At 43.9% G+C, this 27,073-nt stretch overlaps 1 protein-coding gene across 1 annotated transcript in view; it reads right to left on the bottom strand.

Moving 5' to 3' along the window:
* The window catches only part of LOC121844649 (dual specificity mitogen-activated protein kinase kinase 5-like), a 51,582-nt gene extending 26,542 nt beyond the window's left edge, over positions 1 to 25,040 (bottom strand). Inside the window, exons 1-5 of the mRNA XM_042314984.1 lie at positions 24,940 to 25,040; positions 24,623 to 24,694; positions 22,298 to 22,326; positions 14,567 to 14,593; positions 14,177 to 14,209 (exon numbers count right to left, since the gene is read on the bottom strand). Coding sequence (XP_042170918.1) covers positions 14,177 to 14,209; positions 14,567 to 14,569 — 36 coding nt within the window. The 5' untranslated portion in view covers positions 14,570 to 14,593; positions 22,298 to 22,326; positions 24,623 to 24,694; positions 24,940 to 25,040. The remainder of the gene's footprint in view (positions 1 to 14,176; positions 14,210 to 14,566; positions 14,594 to 22,297; positions 22,327 to 24,622; positions 24,695 to 24,939) is intronic.
* Positions 25,041 to 27,073: the final 2,033 nt, after the last annotated feature.

Raw genomic sequence — 27,073 nt, 5'->3', positions numbered from 1 at the left:
TTCCCCAATCAAAAGCCCTGGATTAACACAGAGTTTAAAGATAGGGCTACCGCACACAGGGCTACCGCAGCCACCCCGAGGCTATGTCTGAGGACACAAACAAGTACCAGAAGTCCTGCTACGAAGTCTGCAGAGCCATCAAACAATCAAAAGGGCAATACACTGTAGGAACAAGCTGGAATCCTATTATACAAGCTCTGATGCCCTCTGCATGTGGTAGGGGCTACAGTCCATTACGGATTACAAAGGAAGACCCAGACGTGATCTGCCCAACGATGCCTCTACCAGATCAACTCAATGGATTTTATGCACGCATCGACAAAAACAACAGCGAGCCGTGCATGAGGGCCCCCGCCAGCCCAGAGGACTGGGTGGTCTCGCTCTCCGAGGCCGATGTGAGTAAGGTCTTTAAATCAGGTCAACACTCAAGTCTGCGGGGCCAGACGGTATTCCAGGGCATGTTCTCAGAGCAGGCTCAGAACAGTTGGCAGGCACATTCACAGTTCTATTCAACCTCTCCTTGCCCTGGTCTGTAATCGTCACATCTAATATTAACCACCATCATTCCTGTTCTCAAGTACTCGAAGGCTGCCTGCCACAATGACTACAGCCCTGTAGCACTCACATCTGTAATCAGGAAGTACTTTGAAAGGACGGTTATGGCACATATCAACTCCATCATCCCAGACACCCTAGACCCACTCCAATTTACATACTGCCCCAAACAGATCCATATACGACACAATCTCAATTGCACTCCACACTGCCCTCACCCACCAAGATAAGAGGAATACCTATGTGAGATCTCCATTCATTGCCTACAGCTCAGAGTTCAACACCATAGTCCCCTCCAAGCTCGGGACCTGAACACCTCCCTCTGCAACTGGATCCTGGACTCCCTGATGGGCCGACCCCAGGTGGTGAGGGTAGGCAACATCGCCGCCGCCAAACTGACCTTCAACACAGGGGCCCCACAGGGGTGTGTGTGCTTAGTTCGACTCCAACACTATAATCAAGTTAGCTGACAACACAATGGTGGTAGGCCTGATCACTGGCGACAATGAGATAGCCTACAGGGAGGAGGTCAGTGACCTGGCATTGTGTTACCAGGACAACAACCTCTCAACGTCAGTAGGGACGAGGAGCTGATTGTGGACTCCAGAAGGTGGTGGGTGGGGGGGTGAGCATGGCCCCATTTATATCGACGGTAGGCATATTCACAGGGCTGTAGTGGAGCGGGTCGAGAACTTTAAGTTCCTTGGTTTCCAAATCGCTAAGGACTTAAAATGGTCCACCCACACAACAGAGCCTCTTCCCCCTCAGGAGGCTGAACAGATTTGACATGGGCCCTCAAATTCTACAGCTGCACCATTGACAGCATCTTGACTGGCTGCATCACTGCTTGGTATTGAAACTGCACCGCCCTCCATCGCATGGTTCTGCAGTGTGGGACCGACAGCCAAGTACATCACTGGGGCCGAGCTCCCTGACATCCAGGACCTCTACACCAGATGGTGTGAAAGGAAGGCTTGGAAAATTGTTAAAGACTCCAGCCACCTAAGCCATAAACTGTTCTCTCTGCTTCCGCAAAGCAGCGGAACCAAAGCATCAAGTCTGACACCAAGAGGCTCCTAAACAGCTTCAATCCCCAAGCCATAAGACTGCTAAATAGCTAACAAAATGGCTACACAGACTTTCTGACTCTGCACACACACACACAGGAGTCTACAAACTCACTCACATTCCAACAAGCACACACTTAATTTGCTCACACACATTCATACTGACTTTACACACACTTCCACACAATCATCATATACACTGCTGCTACTCTGTTTATCATATATCCTAGTCACCTTACCCCTATACATATCTACCTCTATCACTCCAGTATCCCTGCACATTGTAAATATGGTAAACACTGACCCAGGAACTGACACTGTATATAGCTACTGACCCTGGAACTGTCCCTGTATATACAGTGGGGCAAAAAGTATTTAGTCAGCCACCAATTGTGCAAGTTCTCCCACTTAAAAAGATGAGGCCTGTAATTTTCATCATAGGTACACTTCAACTATGACAGACAAAATCCAGAAAATCACATTGTAGGATTTATTATGAATTTATTTGTAAATTATGGTGGAAAATAAGTATTTGGTCAATAACAAAGGTTTATCTCAATACTTTGTTATATACCCTTTGTTGGCAATGACAGAGGTCAAACATTTTCTGTAAGTCTTCACACACTGTTGCTGGTATTTTGGCCAATTCCTCCATGCAGATCTCCTCTAGAGCAGTGATGTTTTGGGGCTGTTGCTGGGCAACACGGACTTTCAACTCCCTCCAAAGATTTTCTGTGGTGTTGAGATCTGGAGACTGGCTAGGCCACTCCAGGACCTTGAAATGCTTCTCGGGCGGTGTGTTTGGGATCATTGTCATGCTGAAAGACCCAGCCACGTTTCATCTTCAATGCCCTTGCTGATGGAAGGAGGTTTTCACTCAAAATCTCATGATGCATGGCCCCATTCATTCTTTCCTTTACACGGATCAGTCGTCCTGGTCCCTTTGCAGAAACACAGCCCCAAAGCATGATGTTTCCACCCCCATGCTTCACAGTAGGTATGGTGTTCTTTGGATGCAACTCAGCATTCTTTGTCCTCCAAACACGACGAGTTGAGTTTTTACCAAAAAGTCCTATTTTGGTTTCATCTGACCATATGACATTTCCCCAATCTTCTTCTGGATCATCCAAATGCTCTCTAGCAAACTTCAGACGGGCCTGGACATCTACTGGCTTAAGCAGGGGGACACGTCTGGCACTGCAGGATTTGAGTCCCTGGCGGCATAGTGTGTTACTGATGGTAGGCTTTGTTACTTTGGTCCCAGCTCTCTGCAGGTCATTCACTAGGTCCCCCCGTGTGGTTCTGGGATTTTTGCTCACCGTTCTTGTGATCATTTTGACCCCACGGGGTGAGATCTTGCGTGGAGCCCCAGATCGACAGAGATTATCAGTGGTCTTGTATGTCTTCCATTTCCTAATAATTGCTCCCACAGTTGATTTCTTCAAACCAAGCTGCTTACCTATTGCAAATTCAGTCTTCCCAGCCTGGTGCAGGTCTACAATTTTGTTTCTGGTGTCCTTTGACAGCTCTTTGGTCTTGGCCATAGTGGAGTTTGGAGTGTGACTGTTTGAGGTTGTGGACAGGTGTCTTTTATACTGATAACAAGTTCAACCAGGTGCCATTAATACAGGTAACGAGTGGAGGACAGAGGAGCTAAAGAAGAAGTTACAGGTATGTGAGAGCCAGAAATCTTGCTTGTTTGTAGGTGACCAAATACTTATTTTCCACCATAATTTGCAAATAAATTCATAAAAAATCCTACAATGTGATTTTCTGGATTTTTTTCTTCTCATTTTGTCTGTCATAGTTGAAGTGTACCTATGATCAAAATTACAGGCCTCTCATCTTTTTAAGTGGGAGAACTTGTACACTTGGTGGCTGACTAAATACTTTTTGCCCCACTGTAGCTATACTGTCCCTGTATATAGCTACTGACCCTGGAACTGTCCCTGTATATAGCTACTGACCCTGGAACTGTCCCTGCATATAGCTACTGACCCTGGAACTGTCCCTGTATATAGCTACTGACCCTGGAACTGTCCCTGTATATAGCTACTGACCCTGGAACTGTCCCTGTATATAGCTACTGACCCTGGAACTGTCCCTGTATATACAGTGCCTTGCGAAAGTATTCGGCCCCCTTGAACTTTGCGACCTTTTGCCACATTTCAGGCTTCAAACATAAAGATATAAAACTGTATTTTTTGAGGAATCAACAACAAGTGGGATACAATCATGAAGTGGAACGACATTTATTGGATATTTCAAACTTTTTAACAAATCAAAAACTGAAAAATTGGGCGTGCAAAATTATTCAGCCCCTTTACTTTCAGTGCAGCAAACTCTCTCCAGAAGTTCAGTGAGGATCTCTGAATGATCCAATGTTGACCTAAATGACTAATGATGATAAATACAATCCACCTGTGTGTAATCAAGTCTCCGTATAAATGCACCTGCACTGTGATAGTCTCAGAGGTCCGTTAAAAGCGCAGAGAGCATCATGAAGAACAAGGAACACACCAGGCAGGTCCGAGATACTGTTGTGAAGAAGTTTAAATGACTAATAAAAAATTGCAAATGTGGAAGAGGTGAAAAAATTATTGTTGTCTATCAACAATTACAAGCCACCGGGGTCTCACAACTTAGATGGAAAATTACTGAGGATAATAGTGGGCAATTTTTCCACATCTTAAATGTAAGCCTACTAGAAAGTGTGTGCCACCAGGCTTGGATGGAAGCAAAAGTTATTCCGCTACCTAAGAATAGTAAAGCCCCCTTTACTGGCTCAAAGAGCCAACCAATCAGCCTGTGACCAACCCTTAGTAAACTTTTGGAAAAAATTGTGTTTGACCAGATACAATGCTATTTTACAGTAAAGAAATTGACAAGACTTTCAGCACGCTTATAGGGAAGGCTATTCAACAAGCTTACACAAAGAACTGATGATTGGCTGAGATAAAATGATGATAAAAAGATTGTGGGGGCTGTTTTGATAAACTTCATGAAGCTTTTGACATTATCGATCATTATCTGCTGCTGGAGAAATGTATGTGTTCTGGCTTTACACCCCCTGCTATATTGTGGATAAAGAGTTACTTGTCTAACAGAACACAGAGGGTGTTCTTTAATGGAAGCCTCTCAAACATCATCCAGGTAGAATCAGGAATTCCCCAGGGCAGCTATCTAGGCCCCTTACTTTTTTCAATCTTTACTAACATGGCTTTGAGTAAAGCCCGTGTGTCTATGTATGTGGATGACTATACACGTCAGCTACTACAGTGATTGAAATAACTGCAACACATAACAAAGAGTTGCAGTTAGTTTTAGAATGGTTGGCAAGGAATTAAGTTAGTCCTAAATATTTAAAAAACAAAAGCATTGTATTTGGGACAAATCATTCACTAAACCCTAAACCTCAACTAAATCTTGTAATAAATAATGTGGAAATTGGGCAAGTTGAGGTGACTAAACTGCTTCGAGTTACCCAGGATTGTAAACTGTCATGGTCAAAACATATTGATACAACAGGTGCTAAGATGGGGAGAAATCTGTCCATAGTAAAGCGCTACTCTACGTTCTTAACAACACTATCAACAAGGCAGGTCCTACAGGCCCTAGTTGTCACACCTGGACTACTGTTCAGTCGTGTGGCCAGGTGCCACAAAGAGGGACTTAGGAAACTTGCAATTGGCTCAGAACAGAACAGCACGGCTGGCCTTTAGATGTACACAGAGAGCTAACATTAACAACTTGCATTTCAATCTCTCCTGGCTCAAGTGGAGGGGAGATTGACCTCATCACTACTTGTTTTTGTAAGAGGTGTTGACAAGCTGAATATACCGAGTGGTCTGTCTAAATTACTAGCACACAGCTCAAACACCCATCCATACCCCACAAGACATGCCACCAGAGGTCACTTCACAGTCCCCAAGTCCAGAACAGACTATGGGAGGTGCACAGTACTGCATAGAGCCATGGCTACATGGAACTCTATTCCACATCAGGTAACTGATACAATCAGTAGAATCAGATAAAAACACACAGTGGGGACTGTGAGGCAACAAACATAGGCACTATACACACACGTACACATGGATTTAGAGTTGTAGATATGTGGTAGTGGAGTATGGGCCTGAGGGAAAAACACTTAGTGTGTTGCGAATTCTGTAACAAATGTATTTGAATGTTTTTGAAATTCTATAACTGCCTTAATGACATTATGAAGGGAAGAGTAGCTGCTGCCTTGGCTGCTGCTAATGGGGATCCATAATAAATAGCTGCTTTGCTGTTAAAATACCTCTGGGCAGCTGTCCCTATTCCTGACATATCGATCACAGAACCCAGAAAATGATGATACATGCACCTATTTGACCTAACAAAGGAATGGCTTATTCTAATATCACTCTACTTCCTAGTGCTGCTGCTGCTTGGACGAGTAATATCTCTCTCATACACACACACACTACAGGCCAAATGCTTCAGTGGTCACGCCGTTTAGAGAGAGAGAGCGAGCACCAAACAATTTCCCCTGCAGAGTTGTACTGTGTCGCAAACGCTGACACACACACACACACACACACAAAACAAACATGAATGTGTTGTACAGTACACACACACACACCTGAAAATGCAGACACACACATGCACAACACGCACACACACACTCATGCATGTATTCATGGTCCCAGCTGAGGAGGACAGCGGTAGACTTTGATGTATAGCGTTCTGAGATGAGCATGATGATGAAAGCCACGGTCCGTGTGTCTTCTCTCTGACCGCCGTGACACCCCCCCCTCACCACACACACACACACACACCTCAACCCCCTGTAACACACACACACACACAGAGCAGTAAATATACATGTCATTGGCCCAGCGCAATTATCAGGCAAAATGAGATCCGTAATTACAGGGCTAGGGAAATTAAAGCAGAGTTCTTGTTAGTGGAACGCTTTGCTTTGCTGCTCAACAAGTAGAAGAGACAAAGAGATTAATGAAAGAGAGGGACAGCAGGAGCGATGTGTGTATTCATGGAACTGGGAGATTGTCTCGTTCTAGATTTGGTTTTGGAGAATCGAGGCCAAATGTCCTCGTCTGTCCTCCCAAACAGAGGTGAGTTATGTGTGTTTGAAGAGAGAGAGAAAGAGAGAGAGAAAGAGGAGGGGATACATGAACAAAAGGTAGTCCAGTAAACTGGTTCAGTAACACACAATCATTTCCCAGCTAATTTCACCCTCTCACCTGAGCCCCAGACTCCCAGCAGTCCCATGGCAACGTGGCGCGGCGTGTGTGTGTTGCAGCACTCCTGCTCTCCCCCGAACACACCTCCAGCTACAGCAATATCAATGATCCACTTAAAAGAGCCCCGTTTGTGTGTGTGTGTGTGTGTGTCGAAATCATACAGAGACATTTTCAAATGAAGAGGGATACAGATGATGATAACCGGGGACCTTTGATCTCTTGCAAATTAATACAAAAATATTTAAACCATAATTACTACTGTAGACCTGACTAGTCATAACTACTACTGTAGGCCTGGCTAGTCATAATTACTACTGTAGGCCTGGCTAGTCATAATTACTACTGTAGGCCTGACTAGTCATAATTACTACTGTAGACCTGGCTAGTCATAATTACTACTGTAGGCCTGGCTAGTCATAACTACTACTGTAGGCCTGGCTAGTCATAACTACTACTGTAGGCCTGGCTAGTCATAACTACTACTGTAGACCTGGCTAGTCATAACTACTACTGTAGGCCTGGCTAGTCATAATTACTACTGTAGGCCTGACTAGTCATAATTACTACTGTAGGCCTGGCTAGTCATAATTACTACTGTAGGCCTGACTAGTCATAATTACTACTGTAGGCCTGGCTAGTCATAACTACTACTGTAGGCCTGGCTAGTCATAACTACTACTGTAGGCCTGGCTAGTCATAACTACTACTGTAGACCTGGCTAGTCATAACTACTACTGTAGGCCTGGCTAGTCATAATTACTACTGTAGGCCTGACTAGTCATAATTACTACTGTAGACCTGACTAGTCATAATTACTACTGTAGACCTGGCTAGTCATAATTACTACTGTAGGCCTGGCTAGTCATAACTACTACTGTAGGCCTGACTAGTCATAACTACTACTGTAGACCTGGCTAGTCATAATTACTACTGTAGGCCTGACTAGTCATAACTACTACTGTAGGCCTGGCTAGTCATAATTACTACTGTAGGCCTGGCTAGTCATAACTACTACTGTAGGCCTGGCTAGTCATAACTACTACTGTAGGCCTGGCTAGTCATAACTACTACTGTAGGCCTGGCTAGTCATAACTACTACTGTAGACCTGGCTAGTCATAACTACTACTGTAGGCCTGGCTAGTCATAATTACTACTGTAGGTCTAGCTAGTCATAATTACTACTGTAGGCCTGACTAGTCATAACTACTACTGTAGGCCTGGCTAGTCATAACTACTACTGTAGGCCTGGCTAGTCATAACTACTACTGTAGGCCTGACTAGTCATAACTACTACTGTAGGCCTGGCTAGTCATAACTACTACTGTAGGCCTGGCTAGTCATAATTACTACTGTAGGCCTGGCTAGTCATAACTACTACTGTAGACCTGGCTAGTCATAACTATTACTGTAGGCCTGGCTAGTCATAATTACTACTGTAGGCCTGGCTAGTCATAACTACTACTGTAGGTCTGGCTAGTCATAATTACTACTGTAGGCCTGGCTAGTCATAACTACTACTGTAGGCCTGGCTAGTCATAACTACTACTGTAGGCTTGGCTAGTCATAATTACTACTGTAGGCCTGGCTACAGCGATAACTACTACTGCCTGCCAGGCTAGTCATAACTACTACTGTAGGCCTGGCTAGTCATAACTACTACCGGTACTGTAGGTCTAGCTACAGTATTTGGCTGGCACTCAGACAAAACCCACTAGATTTTCTCCTACTTCCTCCATATACCTACTCATCCCTAGTTCTACAGGACCACATTTGCTCTTCATATGAGGGATCCTAACAAAGACTCCTCCGTCGAGCCCAGGTCACATAGATCCAGTCCAGCCCAGCCCACCCTGGCCCAATCCAACCCAGCCCATACCGTCCCATTTCTAACCAATCCTAACCCAGCCCATACCGTCCCATTTCTAACCAATCCTAACCCAGCCCATACCGTCCCATTTCTAACCAATCCTAACCCAGCAGGAGCGACAGTGGGAATTGAATACTCCTGGCTCCACCACCTCCTACATGGGTCCCCAACCGTCCCACACTTTCCCATTCCCAGCCGGGCCTCTCCGCTCCTCATCACCTCTCCTCATCACCTCTCCGCTCCTCCCCTCCCCTCATCAGCTCTCCGCACCCTCTCCCCTCATCACCTCTCCCCTCATCACCCTCTCCTCTTCCCTCATCACCTCTCCTCTCCTTTCCTCATCACCTCTCCTCTCCTCTCATCACCTCTCCTCATCACCTCTCCTCTCCTTCCCTCACCCCTCTTCCCCCTCATCACCTCTTCGCTCCTCTCCCCCCCTCATCACCTCTCCTCATCCTCTTCCCCCATCACCTCTTCGCTCCTCTCCCCCATCACCTCTCCCCCTCATCACCTCTCTGCTCCTCATCACCTCTCCTCTCCTTTCCTCATCACCTCTCCTCATCACCTCTTCGCTCCTCATCACCTCCTCTCCAAGTCCTTGGTCTGCTAGAATGGAGGGTGGTGCTAGCCGCTAGCCCGAGAGCTCCCGCTACCGCTCTCTCGCTGCCAGGGGAGAGCGGCGAAGGACGAGGGAGAAAATAGTTTGAGTGATGCCTTCGCCTTGGTGACTAATGAACAGTTCAGCCCGGGTCAACCCATTACAACTGCAAGCGTTTAATTATTAATTACACCCAATCTATACTCTGTAAAGGACAAGCTTGGTATGTTTAATGTGTGGTTGGGGTGTGTCGGGTTGGGCTCTCTCCTGGCATTGTGTTATTAGCGCGTGTCAGCGAGCAGCTGAAGAGGAGAATGGAGACAGAGAAAGGTCCCTTGTTTTAGGGGTGAAATGGGGTGCTGCGTGCACATGCACACCCACACTGAAGACACACTATACTGAACAAAAATATAAACACAACACGTAAAGTGTTGGTCCCATGTTTCATGAGTTGAAATAAAAGATCATAGACATTTTCCATACGCACAAATATCTTAATTTGGTTTACAAATGTGTATATCCCTGTTAGTGAACATTTCTCCTTTATCCAAGATAATCCATCCACCTGACAGGTGTGGAATATCAAGAAGCATGATCATTACACAGGTGCACCTTCTGCTGGGGACAATAAAAGACCATTCTAAAATGTGCAGTTTTGTCACATAACACAATGCCACAGATGTCTCAAGCATTGAGGCAGTACGCAATTAGCATGCTGACAGCAGGAATGTCCACCAGAGCTGTTGCCATAGAACTTAATGTTAATTTCTCTACCATAAGCCGCCTTCAATATAATATTTATTTGGCAGTACGTCCATCAGGCCTCACACACACACACACACACACACGTGTAACCACGCCAACCCAGGGCCTCCACATCCAAACGGTCAGAAACAGGGAAGCTCATCTGCGTACTTCGTCGACCTCACCAGGGTTTTAACCTGACTGCAGTACCACGTCGTAACCTATTTCACAAAATATCCTCGCTGTTGAAATATATCATTCTAGAAAGGATTGATACACAGCGCTACATGTAGACTGAGGGGTACACTGCCCTTGACCCTGGTGTGTGTGTGTGTGTGTGTGTGTGTAGGACAGGGAAGTGTGTCAAGGTTCTGGGAACATGTGTTGCTAAGAGTCAGAGGTCAAGGTTAATGCTACATATTGGATGGCCTGACACTCTCTGTGCTCCGTAGACTGGTCATGCTACATTACCTCTGCCAGGTGTGTGTGTGTGTATATTAAAGCACTTGGAGAACATCTGAGTGTGTCTCTATATTCACCTTATGTTGCCTGGCAACAAGGGGCACTTCGTTTGCACATAGTGGTTAACTATGAATTACAATTGTCAAACTATTAAATATAGAAACCAATTCATCAGGGCACCATTGAACATCTGAGTGTGTCTCTATATTCACCTTATGGAGCCTGGCAACAAGGGCACGGCCATATTTGTTGTGATCAAAATTCGGCACATAGACACACAAGCAAACCCAGGGAGGAGATGTGGTTAACTATGAATTACAATTGTCAAACTATTAAATATAGAAACCAATTCATCAGGGCACCATTGAAAAAGATGCCCGGCTGAAATGGGGGTTAGCTATTCCCTGTATAAATAAAGGTTTAATAAAAATATAGTGTGTGGTGGGTTAGCTAGTTAGGTATGTGCAGAGTCCTGCCTGTTAGCATTCCTATAGACGAACATGGTGGGTTAGCTAGTTAGGTATGTGCAGAGTCCTGCCTGTTAGCATTCCTATAGACGGAACATGGTGGGTTAGCTAGTTAGGTATGTGCAGAGTCCTGCCTGTTAGCATTCCTATAGACGGAACATGGTGGGTTAGCTAGTTAGGTATGTGCAGAGTCCTGCCTGTTAGCATTCCTATAGACGTGGTGGGTTAGCTAGTTAGGTATGTGCAGAGTCCTGCCTGTTAGCATTCCTATAGACGTAACATGGTGGGTTAGCTAGTTAGGTATGTGCAGAGTCCTGCCTGTTAGCATTCCTATAGACGTAACATGGTGGGTTAGCTAGTTAGGTATGTGCAGAGTCCTGCCTTTTGGTCCAGTTCTGGAGGCCCTGTGTTTTAACTGCTACTTCCAGCATTAGTGTTGCTGCAGGTAGAAAATCCTAGGAAATGTTCTGTAATTTGACCCAATGTCTCCAATCCAATCAATCGTTTCCGTTTTGCCACGCGTGTGTTTTGAGGGATAACTATTTTGTGGTGATTCAACAGCGCTCTTTGCTTCACGCTGATGTTCCCTAACGGGGGTCATCGGAAGTTGGACAACGGCTCCATTAGGGGCAGTTAAATGACAGGAAAGGAAACCAAGCATAAACGTATAAAGAAAAATAACAGGGAATTGAAGATCAGAGTATTGACTGAAATAAAAGTGTGTCAAACACTCCGCTGGGATGCTCGTTGCAAATGTCAATAATATATTCTGTAAAACCTGCTACCTTAAGAGTACAAAAGAAAATGCACAATAGACCGCCATCAGAAACAAATGTCAATAATATATTCTGAAAACCATCAAATAAAAAGAAAATGCAAATGTCAATAATATATTCTGTAAAACCTGCTACCTTAACCGCCAGTACAAAAAACCTGAAAATGCAGAATTAGACCGCCATCAGAAACAAATAACATAAAAGCTTGTAAAAGAGATCTGGCTGAAGAAGTAACAGCTATTTGGGCTGATAATGTAAAGCTTCCTCCCAGTATCTTCTATCCCTTGTGTGTGAGAAACTAGAAATAGAAATCATTTTAAAACAACTAAAACTACATTTAAAAAACAATCAATTCAGAAAACCAACTGAAACTAAACTTCAAATAAAATAAAAAACAGAAAACGAATAGAAATAAAAACAAAACTAAATAACCTTTGAAAACTTGAGGCATCAGTGTGTGTGTATCAATGTGTGTGTGTGTATCAATGTGTGTGTGTGTATCAATGTGTGTGTGTGTAGTGTGTGTGTGTATCAATGTGTGTGTGTGTATCAATGTGTGTGTGTATCAATGTGTGGGTGTGTCAATGTGTGTGCCTCCAATGTGTGTGTGTGTGTGTGTGTGTGTATCAATGTGTCAATGTGTGTGTGTGTATCAATGTGTGTGTGTGTGTATCAGTGTGTGTGTGTATCAATGTGTGTGTGTGTATCAATGTGTGTGAGTGTGTATCAATGTGTGTGTGTGTATCAATGTGTGTGAAATCATTTTAAAACAATGTGTACATGTGTAAAAAAATGTGTGTGTGTGTATCAATGTGTGTGTGTGTCAGTGTGTGTGTACCAACTGAAACTGTGTTCAAATGTGTGTAAAAATCAGAAAACGTGTAGAAATAAATCAATGTGTGTGTGTCTCAATGTGTGTGTGTCTCAAATGTGTGTGTGTCTATCAATGTGTGTGTGTCTCAATGTGTGTGTGTCAGTGTCTATCAATGTGTGTGTGTCTATCAATGTGTGTGTGTCTATCAATGTGTGTGTGTCTATCAATGTGTGTGTGTCAATGTGTGTGTGTGTCTATCAATGTGTGTGTGTGTCTATCAATGTGTGTGTGTGTCTATCAATGTGTGTGTGTGTGTGTGTGTATCAATGTGTGTGTGTCTATCAATGTGTGTGTCTATCAATGTGTGTGTGTGTCTATCAATGTGTGTGTGTGTCTATCAATGTGTGTGTGTGTATCAATGTGTGTGTGTCTATCAATGTGTGTGTGCTCAATGTGTGTGTGTCTATCAATGTGTCTATCAATGTGTGTGTGTGTCTATCAATGTGTGTGTGTGCTATCAATGTGTGTGTGTCTATCAATGTGTGTGTGTGTCTAATGTGTGTGTGTCTATCAATGTGTGTGTGTGTCTATCAATGTGTGTGTGTGTGTGTGTGTCTATCAATGTGTGTGTGTGTGTATCAATGTGTGTGTGTGTCAATGTGTGTGTGTGTGTGTGTGTCTATCAATGTGTGTGTGTGTGTGTGTGTGTCTATCAATGTGTGTGTGTGTGTGTGTGTCTATCTGTGTGTGTGTGTCTATCAATGTGTGTGTGTTATCTGCCTGTGTGTGTGTCTATCAGTGTGTGTGTGTGTGTGTGTCTATCAATGTGTGTGTGTCTATCAATGTGTGTGTGTATCAATGTGTGTGTGTGTCTATCAATGTGTGTGTGTCTATCAATGTGTGTGTTTGTGTGTGTGTCTATCTATCAATGTGTGTGTGTGTGTGTGTGTGTGTGTGTGTGTGTCTATAGAATGGTTCAAGGTGTGTGTCTATCAATGTGTGTGTGTATCAATGTGTGTGTGTCTATCAATGTGTGTGTGTCTATGTCTATCTGTGTGTGTATCAATGTGTGTGTGTGTCTATCAATGTGCATCTGTGCTCTGTGTGTGTGTGTCTATCTGTGTGTGTGTGTGTGTGTGTGTGTGTGTGTGTCTATCAATGAGCCAATGTGTGTGTGTGTTATCAGGGTGTGTGTGTCTATCAATGTGCAGCCAATGAGTGTGTGTGTTTGTCTATCAATGTGTGTGTGTGTGTGTAGTGTGTGTGTCTATAGAATGGTTCAAGGCTAGTGTGTGTGTCTATCTGTGTGTGTGTGTGTGTGTGTGTCTGTGTGTGTGTGTGTGTATCAATGTGTGTGTGTGTGCTAGCCGCTATCAGGGTGGGTGCAGCCTGAGAGAGAGAGAGAGAGAGTGTGTGTGTGTGTGGAATGGCCCAAGGCGGTTGTGTGTGCGGGGCGGAGGAGGGGTGAGCGGCGCGAGCGATCAGCCGTCTGAGCACTGTGCTTCATTAGGAAACAAAATATAAGCTTTCCACACCATTAGGAATGACTTTAGGAGAGAAAGCACATAAGACGCCGACTCACCTCATCAACGATGCATTGCAGTAACTGGAGAGGCTTGAATGGGGAGACAGAGAGAGAGAGATGGGTAGGAGAAGAAAACTAAGTATTAGTCTACATGCTACGTTACGACAGAGAGGTGGCAGAGAAAATCACTAATGTAATAAAAAGGTATTTACATTAATCAAATGCACCAAGCTCCGGCACAGCCATCGCCTCCTGACTGTTTCTATTATTCTATAATAGCATCTAATCTAATACAGGCAGTTAAGACCCGCTGTATCATTTCAATGCAAAAACAACAACAAAAAAACACAATTTGTGGGACGTTTCAAATGAGGGATCTACTGGAGAGTGAAACACTGCCGGGAGTGAAACACTGTCTTCCCCCACGAAAAATACATCAAATCTCACCATTAAAGATCCTTGGTTCTTCTGAATCTGTAAAGGCAGACGAAGACATAAAGAAGAAGAGAGAGAGAGAGAGGCAATATGTAATTAGCATGTCATAATCAAAAGCACACACTTGGACACATGATGATCACTGGGAGAATATGATGGCATCCCCGGTGGGCATGTGTTAACACCATTTACATAGTAATACACAAAATACCCAAACGGTAATAGTCTGCTCTCATTTGGGGAGGTGGAAGAGATTCAGCAATGTTCATTTCCTCTTCCCTGCTACCCCCTCCAGGTTGTCTAAAGATGCAGGGTTGTAGAATGAATTGTGCATAATGTACATTTCAAATAGGAATCTGCAGGCGGAGCAAACATTTCCACTCAAACAGATAAAAATAATGAAATGTTGTTAAAAAATTAAAAAAATTAAAAGTTAAGAGGCTAACATGGGGCTATGGTCGCCCACTAAAACAATTATCCAGTCATCTCTGGTGAGACACTACCAAATGACAAGGGCTCAGTATAGACTATTCTGTCTTCATCCATCACCACTCCACAGAAAACAAACAGCTTCCAACACAAAGTACGTGAAAGTCCAATGATCTGAAATGACGGCTTTGTTCATCAACAGTTTCAATTATTTTACTTCAGATATATATATATATTTTTTAAAACAGGCTTTGAAGTTTCTTTCATGGCCGAAAAGCTCAACAAACAACACAAGAAATGGAGTTGTAGTCAGACGTTTTTTAATGCATAGATAACAAGAGACCCAAGGTCTTCTGCTTTGAGCTAGATGGCCCATTATGTTTAGTCAATTAATTGCTTGTTTCGTAGGCTCTTTTGATAATGCGTTAGAACTCTTATTGATTCATTCTCTGAATTAACTGACAGCTTTGCACTCGTGGTAAATCTCAAGAGGCCCTTCATGGCCTCTACACCTATTTTAACTGATTCAGACATACGTTATGGCGACTACAGAAAACAAATTCATTCAGAAATAATTACTAAACAAAATTGCAAGCTGCTCAGGGGTTGAAATTGGATTGTGGAAGGCAAACTTATTTGAGTTCTATTTTGTCAAGAGTTTGTTCTTTTCAACACGGTAATTTGATCTGGCGTCAACAAAGTGAGCCGTAACAATGCCGTCCCATCTTTCCATTTAACATAGTCATTGAACGATTTAACTTGATGATCTAATTTACACATCACAACGTAGTATATATATTTGTCCTGGGGGTAATCAGCGCTTCATATGATGATTACAGTCTAACAGTACATTAACCTGTCAATGAGTCCCTTGTTGTTTCTGATACAGAGTTGGTTTGAAAATGACGACTACTGTGGACAACAAACTGGAGATTGAATCCTGCAGAGGAAAACAACAGTGTTCTGTGTTTCACATTCAGGTTAAAGCAACTCTAATCATGAACAATAACCCCAAATAAGAGTAGAGGCAAAAACATGGATTTTTTAAATGTCTTGGTTTCAAAATGGACTCCGATACTTCTGAGGGAACAACATTTCAGAGGCAATGGATGGACACACGAGGTCAACCCAATGAAACTCCCTCGTTTCATCACAGTCATCAATCACTACAGAATAGACAGACTTGGTTATAAGCAATGGTATTCCTACTCAGTCATCAGGAAGCTGTTCTCAGAAGCTGTTTCTCAGTCAGTCTACAGACAGACAGGGAGACGATGGTATTCCTACTCAGTCATCATGTACAGTCTAAACAGGGAGATGGTTCTCACAGTCTACAGACAGGGAGACGATGGTATTCCTACTCAGTCATCATGTAGAAGTTGTTCTCACAGTCTACAGACAGGGAGACGATGGTATTCCTACTCAGTCATCATGTAGAAGCTGTTCTCACAGTCTACAGACAGGGAGACGATGGTTTTCCTACTCAGTCATCAGGTAGAAGCTGTTCTCACAGTCTACAGACAGGGAGACGATGGTATTCCTACTCAGTCATCAGGTAGAAGCTGTTCTCACAGTCTACAGACAGGGAGACGATGGTATTCCTACTCAGTCATCATGTAGAAGTTGTTCTCACAGTCTACAGACAGGGAGACGATGGTTTTCCTACTCAGTCATCAGGTAGACAGCTGGTTTCCTCAGTCATCATGTCTGGTTTTCCTACTCAGTCAGACAGGACAGGGAGACGATGGTATTCCTACTCAGTCATCAGGTAGAAGCTGTTCTCTCAGAGTATTGAAACACTCAATACTTCCATTGGTCTCCCATTTCTATAGATGTTAACAGCTGTGTTGATCTGAAGGCAGATGTTCCAGGGTTGAGGGGAGCAACAGCTAGAGCCTCAAAAAGTACAAAACGTTCCCAGACAGGGGTGAATGCGGCCTCTGCATAAAGCATTCAACATGTTTGGAAAATGTGATACTTCATCATATGAAAGTCCCCGCGTCACAACGCAATATGGGGATAGTGTCAAAAGAGAGTCTACATTACTCAATACTTGGGAGTGCAATCACTGATCTGTTAAATCCCTCTACAGTTTGACATTTTTATGTGATCCCTTCATAACAACACCATCAAACATATTTGAACTACTTCCTGTTCTTCTTCTGCAGAACAATTTAAAATGGAGATGAGGAAAAGGGCCCAAATCAATCAGGGGGGCGCTGCCCCGGCGGCTGTATACACATCACATCCAGTCTGCTGTCTTCAAAGACTTTCAGAGCCGTGAGAAAACTCCATTAACTCTCACAACGAATGCAAATGGATCACAACATGGGGTGAGGAGGAATTAAAGAGGCCGTCTCTAATCAATGACAAACACAGGATGAAAACGCCATGGCGTGTGTTCTGTTATCGCCACCTCCGCCCCCACTGTCACTGTTAACCCATACTCCAGGCAACTCGTATAGCACGCACGCGCACGCACAAACTCACTCACTCACTCACTCACTCACTCACTCACTCACTCACTCACTCACTCACTCACTCACTCACTCACTCACTCAAAATGGAAAGGGTGAGTACAGAGGCCCCCTTACAGTGTTACAGCAACTCTTTCCAAAAACAAAAAGCACCCCTCTGCCCTTCAAATCCACCCAAAACACTGACCCCATTCTCCCAAAACCACCTATCCTGAGCAAATCTCAGGTGCTTACAATTGATTCCATTCTCTCTATTTGTGTTGCTGCCACAGTCGGGTGGACCGTGGAGGGTGATAGCACAGGGGGCTTCTGTCAGACAGCTGACAGCCTGGGCCCGAGGACGTTCGCCGGCTGCGCCTGGCGAGATGAAGCCGAGCGGTGCTCGGCCGCCACTCTACCCGTTCTACCAGGGCTCTGCTACAGCCTGCAGGTGAACTGTCTGTAACGCCATATGGAGCAGGGAAAATTAACAGAGAGATGAGGAGAGCACTGGCAGCGGGAGATCTCCCTGGCGCACACACTGTCTCTTGGTGTAGCTTTAAATTCCATATGTAGGGAAGAAGATGGGAAACAGAGAAGGAGAGAGAGAGGATGAGTGAGAGAGAGAGAGACAGAGAGAGAGAGGATGGGAAACAGAGAGAGAGAGAGAGAAACAGAGAGAGAGAGAGAGAGGATGGGAAACAGAGAGAGAGGAGAGAGAGAGAGAGAGAGGATGGGAAACAGAGAGAGAGAGAGAGAGAGAGGATGGGAAACAGAGAGAGAGAGAGGATGGGAAACAGTGAGAGAGAGAGAGAGAGAGAGAGGATGGGAAACAGTGAGAGAGAGAGAGAGAGAGAGAGGATGGGAAACAGTGAGAGAGAGAGAGAGAGAGAGAGAGAGAGAGAGATGGGAAACAGTGAGAGAGAGAGAGAGAGAGGATGGGAGAGAGAGAGAGAGAGATGGGAAACAGTGAGAGAGAACAGTGAGAGAGAGAGAGAGAGAGAGAGAGAGAGGATGGGAAACAGTGAGAGAGAGAGAGAGAGAGAGAGAGAGGGAAACAGTGAGAGAGAGGATGGGAAACAGAACAGTGAGAGAGAGAGAGAGAGATGGGAAACAGTGAGAGAGAGAGAGAGAGAGAGAGATGGGAAACAGTGAGAGAGAGAGAGAGAGAGAGGATGGGAAACAGTGAGAGAGAGAGAGAGAGAGGGAAACAGTGAAACAGAGAGAGAGAGAGAGATGGGAAACAGAGAGAGAGAGAGAGAGAGAGAGAGAGAGAGATGGGAAACAGAGAGAGAGAGAGAGAGGATGGGAAACAGTGAGAGAGAGAGAGAGAGAGAGGATGGGAAACAGAGAGAGAGAGAGAGAGAGAGAGAGAGAGGGAGAGAGGATGGGAAACAGAGAGAGAGAGAGAGAGAGGGAAACAGTGAAAGACAGGGAGAGAGAGAGAAGAATAAAGACAGGGAGAGAGAGGAAGAATAATTAATAGGGTGTGAAAACATTCAACGCTCCACCACAACGCCTATGGCTCCATTTGTAAAGAACACATTTGTCTTTTTTCTTCCTCTGGTTATTGAGGCTAATTTATGAATCAGGTTCTGGTGGAAGTATACTGGCAGAGACACAGACGGTTATAGATTGGATTCAATACATTGGAGATAAAGTGTTACCAGAGGTCTCATGCCTATTAAAAAGAAACATGAAGATGCTGTGAATGTCGCTCCCTTCCATACAAAATGGTGGATATGTAAATACCAGAGAAGAACAGACACGCCCACATCTCTCTGCTTCTTATTCAAAAAACCGTGTGTGTGTGTGTGTGTGTGTGTGAGACTGTGAGGCATTCATTATTGTATGTAATCATACATTGGCGATTAACATGATAATGGCCACGTTAATAGACACTGCTGAAGATAAGAGTGGCAGCACTCTGAAATGAGACCTGCCCGAGGCCACACACACAATAACCATGGAGACCTCATGTACGTCATCACAGCAGGATGAACACAGGGGGCACAAACACACGTTTGACTGGTCGCCTCAAAACAAGTTTAGTATTTCCCATGTCTCCAGGACTAGTATTAACAAAACTGATTCACTATGCAGCTTAATCACTGTGTAGAGGGCTTATATCCTCTTAATTATTCTCTTGAAGACATCCATTTATTGCAAAGCCCCTACAGAAACACATCTAGGGATAACTATCACAACTACCCTAATTCACAGGTCTTACTCTGCGTACTAAACGTCATAAACAATGCCACAGACCCGAGACAATTCCTCTTCTGGACATGCAGCTACGGTATCTTATAGCTACTGAATAGATTCACAACCATGATACACTTGGCATCATATCCCAGTTTCAGTCCGTCAGTGCTATGGTCTCCTCCAGTCTTATTTGGGTGTTCCAGGCCATCCACAGGCCGACGGTCATGGTAGCCGTGAGTAATGTTCATTAGATTGGTTCGCAGCATGCCTGTTGGGTTAATTAGCATCGGGAAACAAAGTGGTCACCAGCGCAGAGCTTGGACTAATGGTACTAGCGCTCTGCTTTAGCCCACTGGGCTCCTTTAGAATCAGCCTCCACGGAGTTTAGATTTCACAGCTTGGAAACTGTGTACCTTATGAGTCACATATTTTTATTTGACCTTTATTTAACTAGGCAAGTCAGTTAAGAACAAAATCTTATTTTCAATGACGGCCTAGGAACAGTGGGTTAACTGCCTGTTCAGGGGCAGAACGACAGATTTGTACCTTGTCAGCTCGGGGGTTTGAACTTGCAACCTTCCGGTTACTAGTCCAACGCTCTAACCACTAGGCTACCCTGCTGATATTAAAGGGGCAGTGCATCGACATTTGACTTAAATATAAATATATATCTTGTTCTTGAGCATGAGAAATGTAAGAGGAAGTGGTGTTGACGAGTCAAAAGTCACAACGTATCGCCTTGGCAGCGGTTGATGGATTGGGACATCGACACATGGACCTGAAAAGTGCATTGTAGAACTTAATGTCCCTTTTAAAACAGGCCAATATGCAGTTGCTTCATCCATTTTGGGACTTTAAATGAATGATATGTACTGACCGATTGTTGGAGAATATAACCTAGAAATGTCTCATGAGCTTTAGTTCAACTGTCGTCCCCCATCTGAACCCAACATAAGCTTGTTTTGCTCCAATGTTTGTAAATAAACACTATAAAACCTCATCATTAAAAGTATCATTTTGATAGGTCAGTCCTTAAACTCAGACAGAGTCGTGGATGTAACAGTGGTTAGATGTCTCTAGTCCCAATTCCTCAGCTATTTACAGAAACAGGTGGGGATAAAGGTTTGTTATTGGTTCAACTGCTGATTCATGTTCTCTTTACATTTCACATGTTAGTCATTTAGCAGACACTCTCATTTACATGTTAGTCATTTAGCAGAGCGCTCTTAGTCATTTGTCTTATTCAGAGACAGAGAGACTTACATGTTAGTCATTTAGCAGACGCTCTTATCCAGAGAGACTTACATGTTAGTCATTTAGCAGACACTCTTATCCAGAGAGACTTACATGTTAGTCATTTAGCAGACGCTCTTATCCAGAGAGACTTACATGTTAGTCATTTAGCAGACACTCTTATCCAGAGACTCAGTCATTTAGCAGACACTCTTATCCAGAGAGACTTACATGTTAGTCATTTAGCAGACGCTCTTATCCAGAGAGACTTACATGTTAGTCATTTAGCAGACACTCTTATCCAGAGAGACTTACATGTTAGTCATTTAGCAGATCCAGAGAGACTTACTTTATCCAGAGAGACTTACATGTTAGTCATTTACGCTCTTATTCCAGATAGACTCATTTAGTCATTTAGCAGAGAGACTTACATGTTAGTCATTTAGCAGATACTCTTATCCAGAGAGACTTACATGTTAGTCATTTAGCAGACGCTCTTATCATTTAGCAGAGAGACTTACATGTTAGTCATTTAGCAGATGAGACTTACTTTATCCAGAGAGACTTACATTAGTGAGTTCAGACATTTTCATACTTTTGTTGTTGTACTGGTCCCACGTGGGAATCGAACCCACAACCTGGCGTTATAAGTGCCTTGCTCTGCCAACTGAGAAACACGGGACCCTTCATGTAGAAAGGACACACATGTATTATTTTTTAGGTATTTGGGACAATAATTGAGGTACCTGACTCCCAGCCCATTCCTTTCACAAAACAATGCTCTTTAAAACCTACATTGCATTATTTTATGGTTGTTTGGAGGTTTATAGAAAGTTCTACATACTCAGTAGCCATTTTGTCTTGTCATTCCAATTTCCTCTCAGAAGAATGAATAATGGAAAGTAAGTCGGAGTAGATGAAGCACACAATGGATAAAGTAGATGTCACAAAGCCAGGTGACCTTTCAGAAAGGTCACTCTTGATCAAGTGAGAAGACCTTTTGGTCCAGTGACACATCATAAACAACACTCAAAGAATCCACTCAATAACCACCATTACAGCCACCATCCACATGGCTTTCCAAGATGGCCGCCGTGCAGCCAGTCAGGCGAGGTAACCAAGTTCAGCATGCTCAGAGGAGGATTATGGCACTAAGCCCTCATTTGGGCCTAATTAAAGAGCTGATGGGATTCAGCAGACCTCTTCTGTGGCTCAGCAATTACTTTTGAAGATGAGCAGGATTGTAGGAGTAGGGTCAACATGGAGAATGGATAAGAGTCACTACGGGATCACCAGCGACATCACAAACAGAATTAAGGGAGTGAGAAAGAACATATGTTGTCATGACACCCTACTGTGTGGCTTCTACATAACTAAACATGAAGCCATGTGAATGGAATGTAGTGAGGAAGGGACTCACCTGTGGATAGGGAAAGCGCCCAGTGCCAACTGTTGAAAGAGAAAAACACCTACCGACAATAAGGGTGACGGCAAAGGCTGCGAAAATAAGGCTAAAGCTGTGGTCTGAGGCTCTGCATCAGGCCTACCGGGACTATCAACAGCTCAGTTACAGGGGCCTCCTGACTGGTGCAGTGGTCTAAGGCTCTGTGGTCTGAGGCTCTCAGTGCTAGCTGTGGTCTAAGGCTCTGCATCTCAGTGCTAGCTGTGGTCTGAGGCTCTGCATCTCAGTGCTAGCTGTGGTCTAAGGCTCTGCATCTCAGTGCTAGCTGTGGTCTAAGGCTCTGCATCTCAGTGCTAGCTGTGGTCTAAGGCTCTGCATCTCAGTGCTAGCTGTGGTCTGAGGCTCTGCATCTCAGTGCTAGCTGTGGTCTGAGGCTCTGCATCTCAGTGCTAGCTGTGGTCTGAGGCTCTGCATCTCAGTGCTAGCTGTGGTCTGAGGCTCTGCATCTCAGTGCTAGCTGTGGTCTGAGGCTCTGCATCTCAGTGTTAGCTGTGTCACTAGAGATTCTGGGTTCGAGTCCAGGCTCTGTCGCAGCCGGCCGCGGTCGGGAGACCCATGGGGCGGCGTACAATTGGCCCAGCGTCGTCCGGGTTAGGGGAGGGTTTAACCGGCAGGGATGTCCTTGTCCCATCTCGCTCTAGCGACTCCTGTGGCGGGCCGGGCACAGTGCACGCTGACACGGTCACCAGGTGTTTCCTCCGACACATTGGTGCGGTGGGCATTGTGGACATTGTGTCAAGAAGCAGTGCGGCTTGGTTGGGTTGTGTTTCGGAGGACGCACGGCTCTCGACCTTCGCCTCTCCCAAGTCCATACGGGAGTTGCAGCGATGAGACAAGACTAACTATCAATTGAATACCACGAAATTGGGGAGAAAAAGGGGTATAAATACATATATATACACATGTGTGTGTGTATATATATATATATATATATATATATATATATGTATGTATTTTTAGCCATTTCTCTCCCCAATTTCGTGGTATTCAATTGATAGTTACAGTCTTGTCTCATCATTTGTGGATATATAAATATATATACACACACACACATAAAAATACAAACAACATCTATATATATATTTATAAATATACAAATATATACACATACATATAAACAAAAATGCAAGAAATATATATATATAAAAAGACATAAGTGATTAATGGAAGAGTATTAGAACGGGGAGGAAGTTGAATAAACAGTTCTACAGGAACTATCAGGAATATGAAGTCCCTATCAGTTTAAATGTGGTTGAACCACACAAGATCAGGGTTGACTGGATTTGTTTTAGGACTGTGGTGGAAATGTGTGGAAATAGGAGTTCATAGGTGGTCTAATCTCCTCACGGAGGGAGACTAGCTGAAGCGTGTTCCAGATTAGAGAGGCCAGTCTTTGAGAGGGGCTCAGTGCGCCCCCGTCGAATAACCCCCTTCCTCAAAGAACATCGGCTATTAGTTAATAACACCCCCTGCAACCCCCTCCCGCCCCCCCCGCCGAGAACAGCACAGAGAGAGAAACAGAGAGGTTGGAACGATGGAGGGATAGATTCATGTGATGTATGACTACACCAGAAAATACCCAACCCGCTCCTGACATTTGGCAATTCACTTTGCGTTGCGCCTGGCGTCTTTCATCTTGGTTTTTATCTCTGATGATGTCGGAGCCATCACGTTATTACGACGATGTCAATACACGAGAAAACCCATGCTGGCCTTGAACGTGGACCGACTGCTAGCGACGGCAGATGAATCCAGATGAAGAGGAGAGTTCAAAAGCCGATTCATTTAGACTAATGTACACTTACCTGTATGGTTCTCTCTCTCTCTCACTAACGATTCACAAAGAGGAGAGGGCTTTGATCCTGTGGCGAGAAAACTCTATCTTGATCAAACTGAGATTGTGTCGATAATTCAGACAGACTTGTATTTTCCGCAGTCCCATCCGTTACAACGGTGATAATATTCAACAGTATTGACAAACAGTGTAGAGGCCAGAGAGGGTAAAGCGTTTGTCAGAGCAGTGGAAATAGGAGTCCTTGACGGGAATATATTGAGAATCAATAGGTGTCAATGGGGACGACAGGACCTGGCCAAATGTAGTACTGAAATAAAAACACTATTCTAAAATGGAGCCCCTTGACACACAGACACACACACCTGCACTCTGCAATCACAGACACACACACACCTGCACTCTGCAATCACAGACACACACACCTGCACTCTGCAATCACAGACACACAGACACACAGACACACACAAACGCCTACACTCTGCACTCACCTCCATGAAGGAGATGCCCACGCTCCAGACGTCTGAATGGATACCATACTGCTCCCCAGATATCCTCTCCGGCTGCAGGGTACAAACATGGGAGTCAGATGAGTTATGCTGTGGTTGACTTGAGATGTACGAAATTTGATTGTGTTTTGCTATACTGTGTTCAACTGAGCCATTTGTGGTTACTGGATGATCAGATGTGTCCTGTCAATGTTTCTCCTACAACATTTTCAAGGCTGGACCCCCAAAACAACATACAGAGCGTCTTTCACCAAGATGTCCAACTACCACCAAAATCTATTCATATTAGGTCTACTTACTGCCATGTAGGCGTTAGTTCCCACATACGTCTTGGCGATGGAATTCACCAACTGCAAACAAAAGAGGTTAGGTTGATCAACTGTAGATGGGTGAATGGGTTTCTTTCTTTCCCTCAGTAACAATTGGCTGAGCAAAATACTTGTGCATTTACTTTGGTCTTCCAGTCGATCTGTCCAACTGTTTAACATGAGGACAGACTGTACCATACTGTTAAAGGTCCTTCAGTTCTGTCCAACTGTTTAACATGAGGACAGACTGTACCATACTGTTAAAGGTCCTTCAGTTCTGTCCAACTGTTTCACCTGAGGACAGACTGTACCATACTGTTAAAGGTCCTTCAGTTCTGTCCAACTGTTTAACATGAGGACAGACTGTACCATACTGTTAAAGGTCCTTCAGTTCTGTCCAACTGTTTAACATGAGGACAGACTGTACCATACTGTTAAAGGTCCACTGTTTTAACATGACCTTAAAAGGTCTTCCAGTTCTGTCCAACTGTTTAACATGAGGACAGACTGTACCATACTGTTAAGGTCCTTCAGTTCTGTCCAACTGTTTAACATGAGGACAGACTGTACCATACTGTTAAAGGTCCTTCAGTTCTGTCCAACTGTTTAACATGAGGACAGACTGTACCATACTGTTAAAGGTCCTTCAGTTCTGTCCAACTGTTTAACATGAGGACAGACTGTACCATACTGTTAAAGGTCCTTCAGTTCTGTCCAACATGAGGACAGACTGTACAGTCATACTGTTAAAGGTCATACTGTTAAAGGTCCTTCAGTTCTGTCCAACTGTTTAACATGAGGACAGACTGTACCATACTGTTAAAGGTCCTTCAGTTCTGTCCAACTGTTTAACATGGACAGACTGTACCATACTGTTAAAGGTCCTTCAGTTCTGTCCAACTGTTTAACATGAGGACAGACTGTACCATACTGTTAAAGGTCCTTCAGTTCTGTCCAACTGTTTAACATGAGGACAGACTGTTTAACATGAGGACAGACTGTACCATACTGTTAAAGGTCCTTCAGTTCTGTCCAACTGTTTAACATGAGGACAGACTGTACCATACTGTTAAAGGTCCTTCAGTTTTGTCCAAATTATGGCAAACCAGCAAACTGATTTGTTTATGGGAAAAGTACACTTCACATTACACTGTATATAAATGGCATCATTACATTACATGCTATTATATTACTGTATAACAAGGTGGCTGTAGCTGAAACAAGGTGGCTATAACTGAAACAAGGTGGCTGTAGCTGAAACAAGGTGGCTATAACTGAAACAAGGTGGCTATAGCTGAAACAAGGTGGCCATAGTGATGGCTATAACTGAAACAAGGTGGCTATAACTGAAACAAGGTGGCTATAGCTGAAACAAGGTGGTCATAGTGATGGCTATAACTGAAACAAGGTTGCTATAGCTGAAACAAGATGGCCATAGTGATGGCTATAACTGAAACAAGGTGGCTATAACTGAAACAAGGTGGCCATAGTGATGGATATAACTGAAACAAGATGGCCATAACTGAAACAAGATGGATATAACTGAAACAAGATGGCCATAGTGATGGATTTAACTGAAACAAGATGGCCATAGTGATGGCTATAACTGAAACAAGGTGGCTATAACTGAAACAAGTTGGCTATAACTGAAACAAGATGGATATAACTGAAACAAGATGGATATAACTGAAACAAGATGGCCATAGTGATGGATATAACTGAAACAAGATGGCCATAGTGATGGATATAACTGAAACAAGATGGACATAGTGATGGCTATAACTGAAACAAGGTGGCTATAACTGAAACAAGTTGGCTATAACTGAAACAAGATGGATATAACTGAAACAAGATGGCCATAGTGATGGATATAACTGAAACAAGATGGTCATAACTGAAACAAGATGGAAAAACTGAAACAAGATGGCTATAGTGATGGCTTTAACTGAAACATGGCGGCTATAGTGATGGCTATAACTGAAACATGGTGGCTATAGTCACTACTTCCGGCGCTGACAGAGATGGCCGCCTCGCTTCGCGTTCCTAGGAAACTATGCAGTTTTTAGTTTTTTACGTGTTATTTCTTACATTAGTACCCCAGGTCATCTTAGGTTTCATTACATAC

This window comes from Oncorhynchus tshawytscha, unplaced genomic scaffold, assembly GCF_018296145.1.
Source record: "Oncorhynchus tshawytscha isolate Ot180627B unplaced genomic scaffold, Otsh_v2.0 Un_contig_111_pilon_pilon, whole genome shotgun sequence".
Classification (NCBI taxonomy): Eukaryota; Metazoa; Chordata; class Actinopteri; order Salmoniformes; family Salmonidae; genus Oncorhynchus; species Oncorhynchus tshawytscha.
This window is presented reverse-complemented; position numbering and strand designations above follow the sequence as displayed.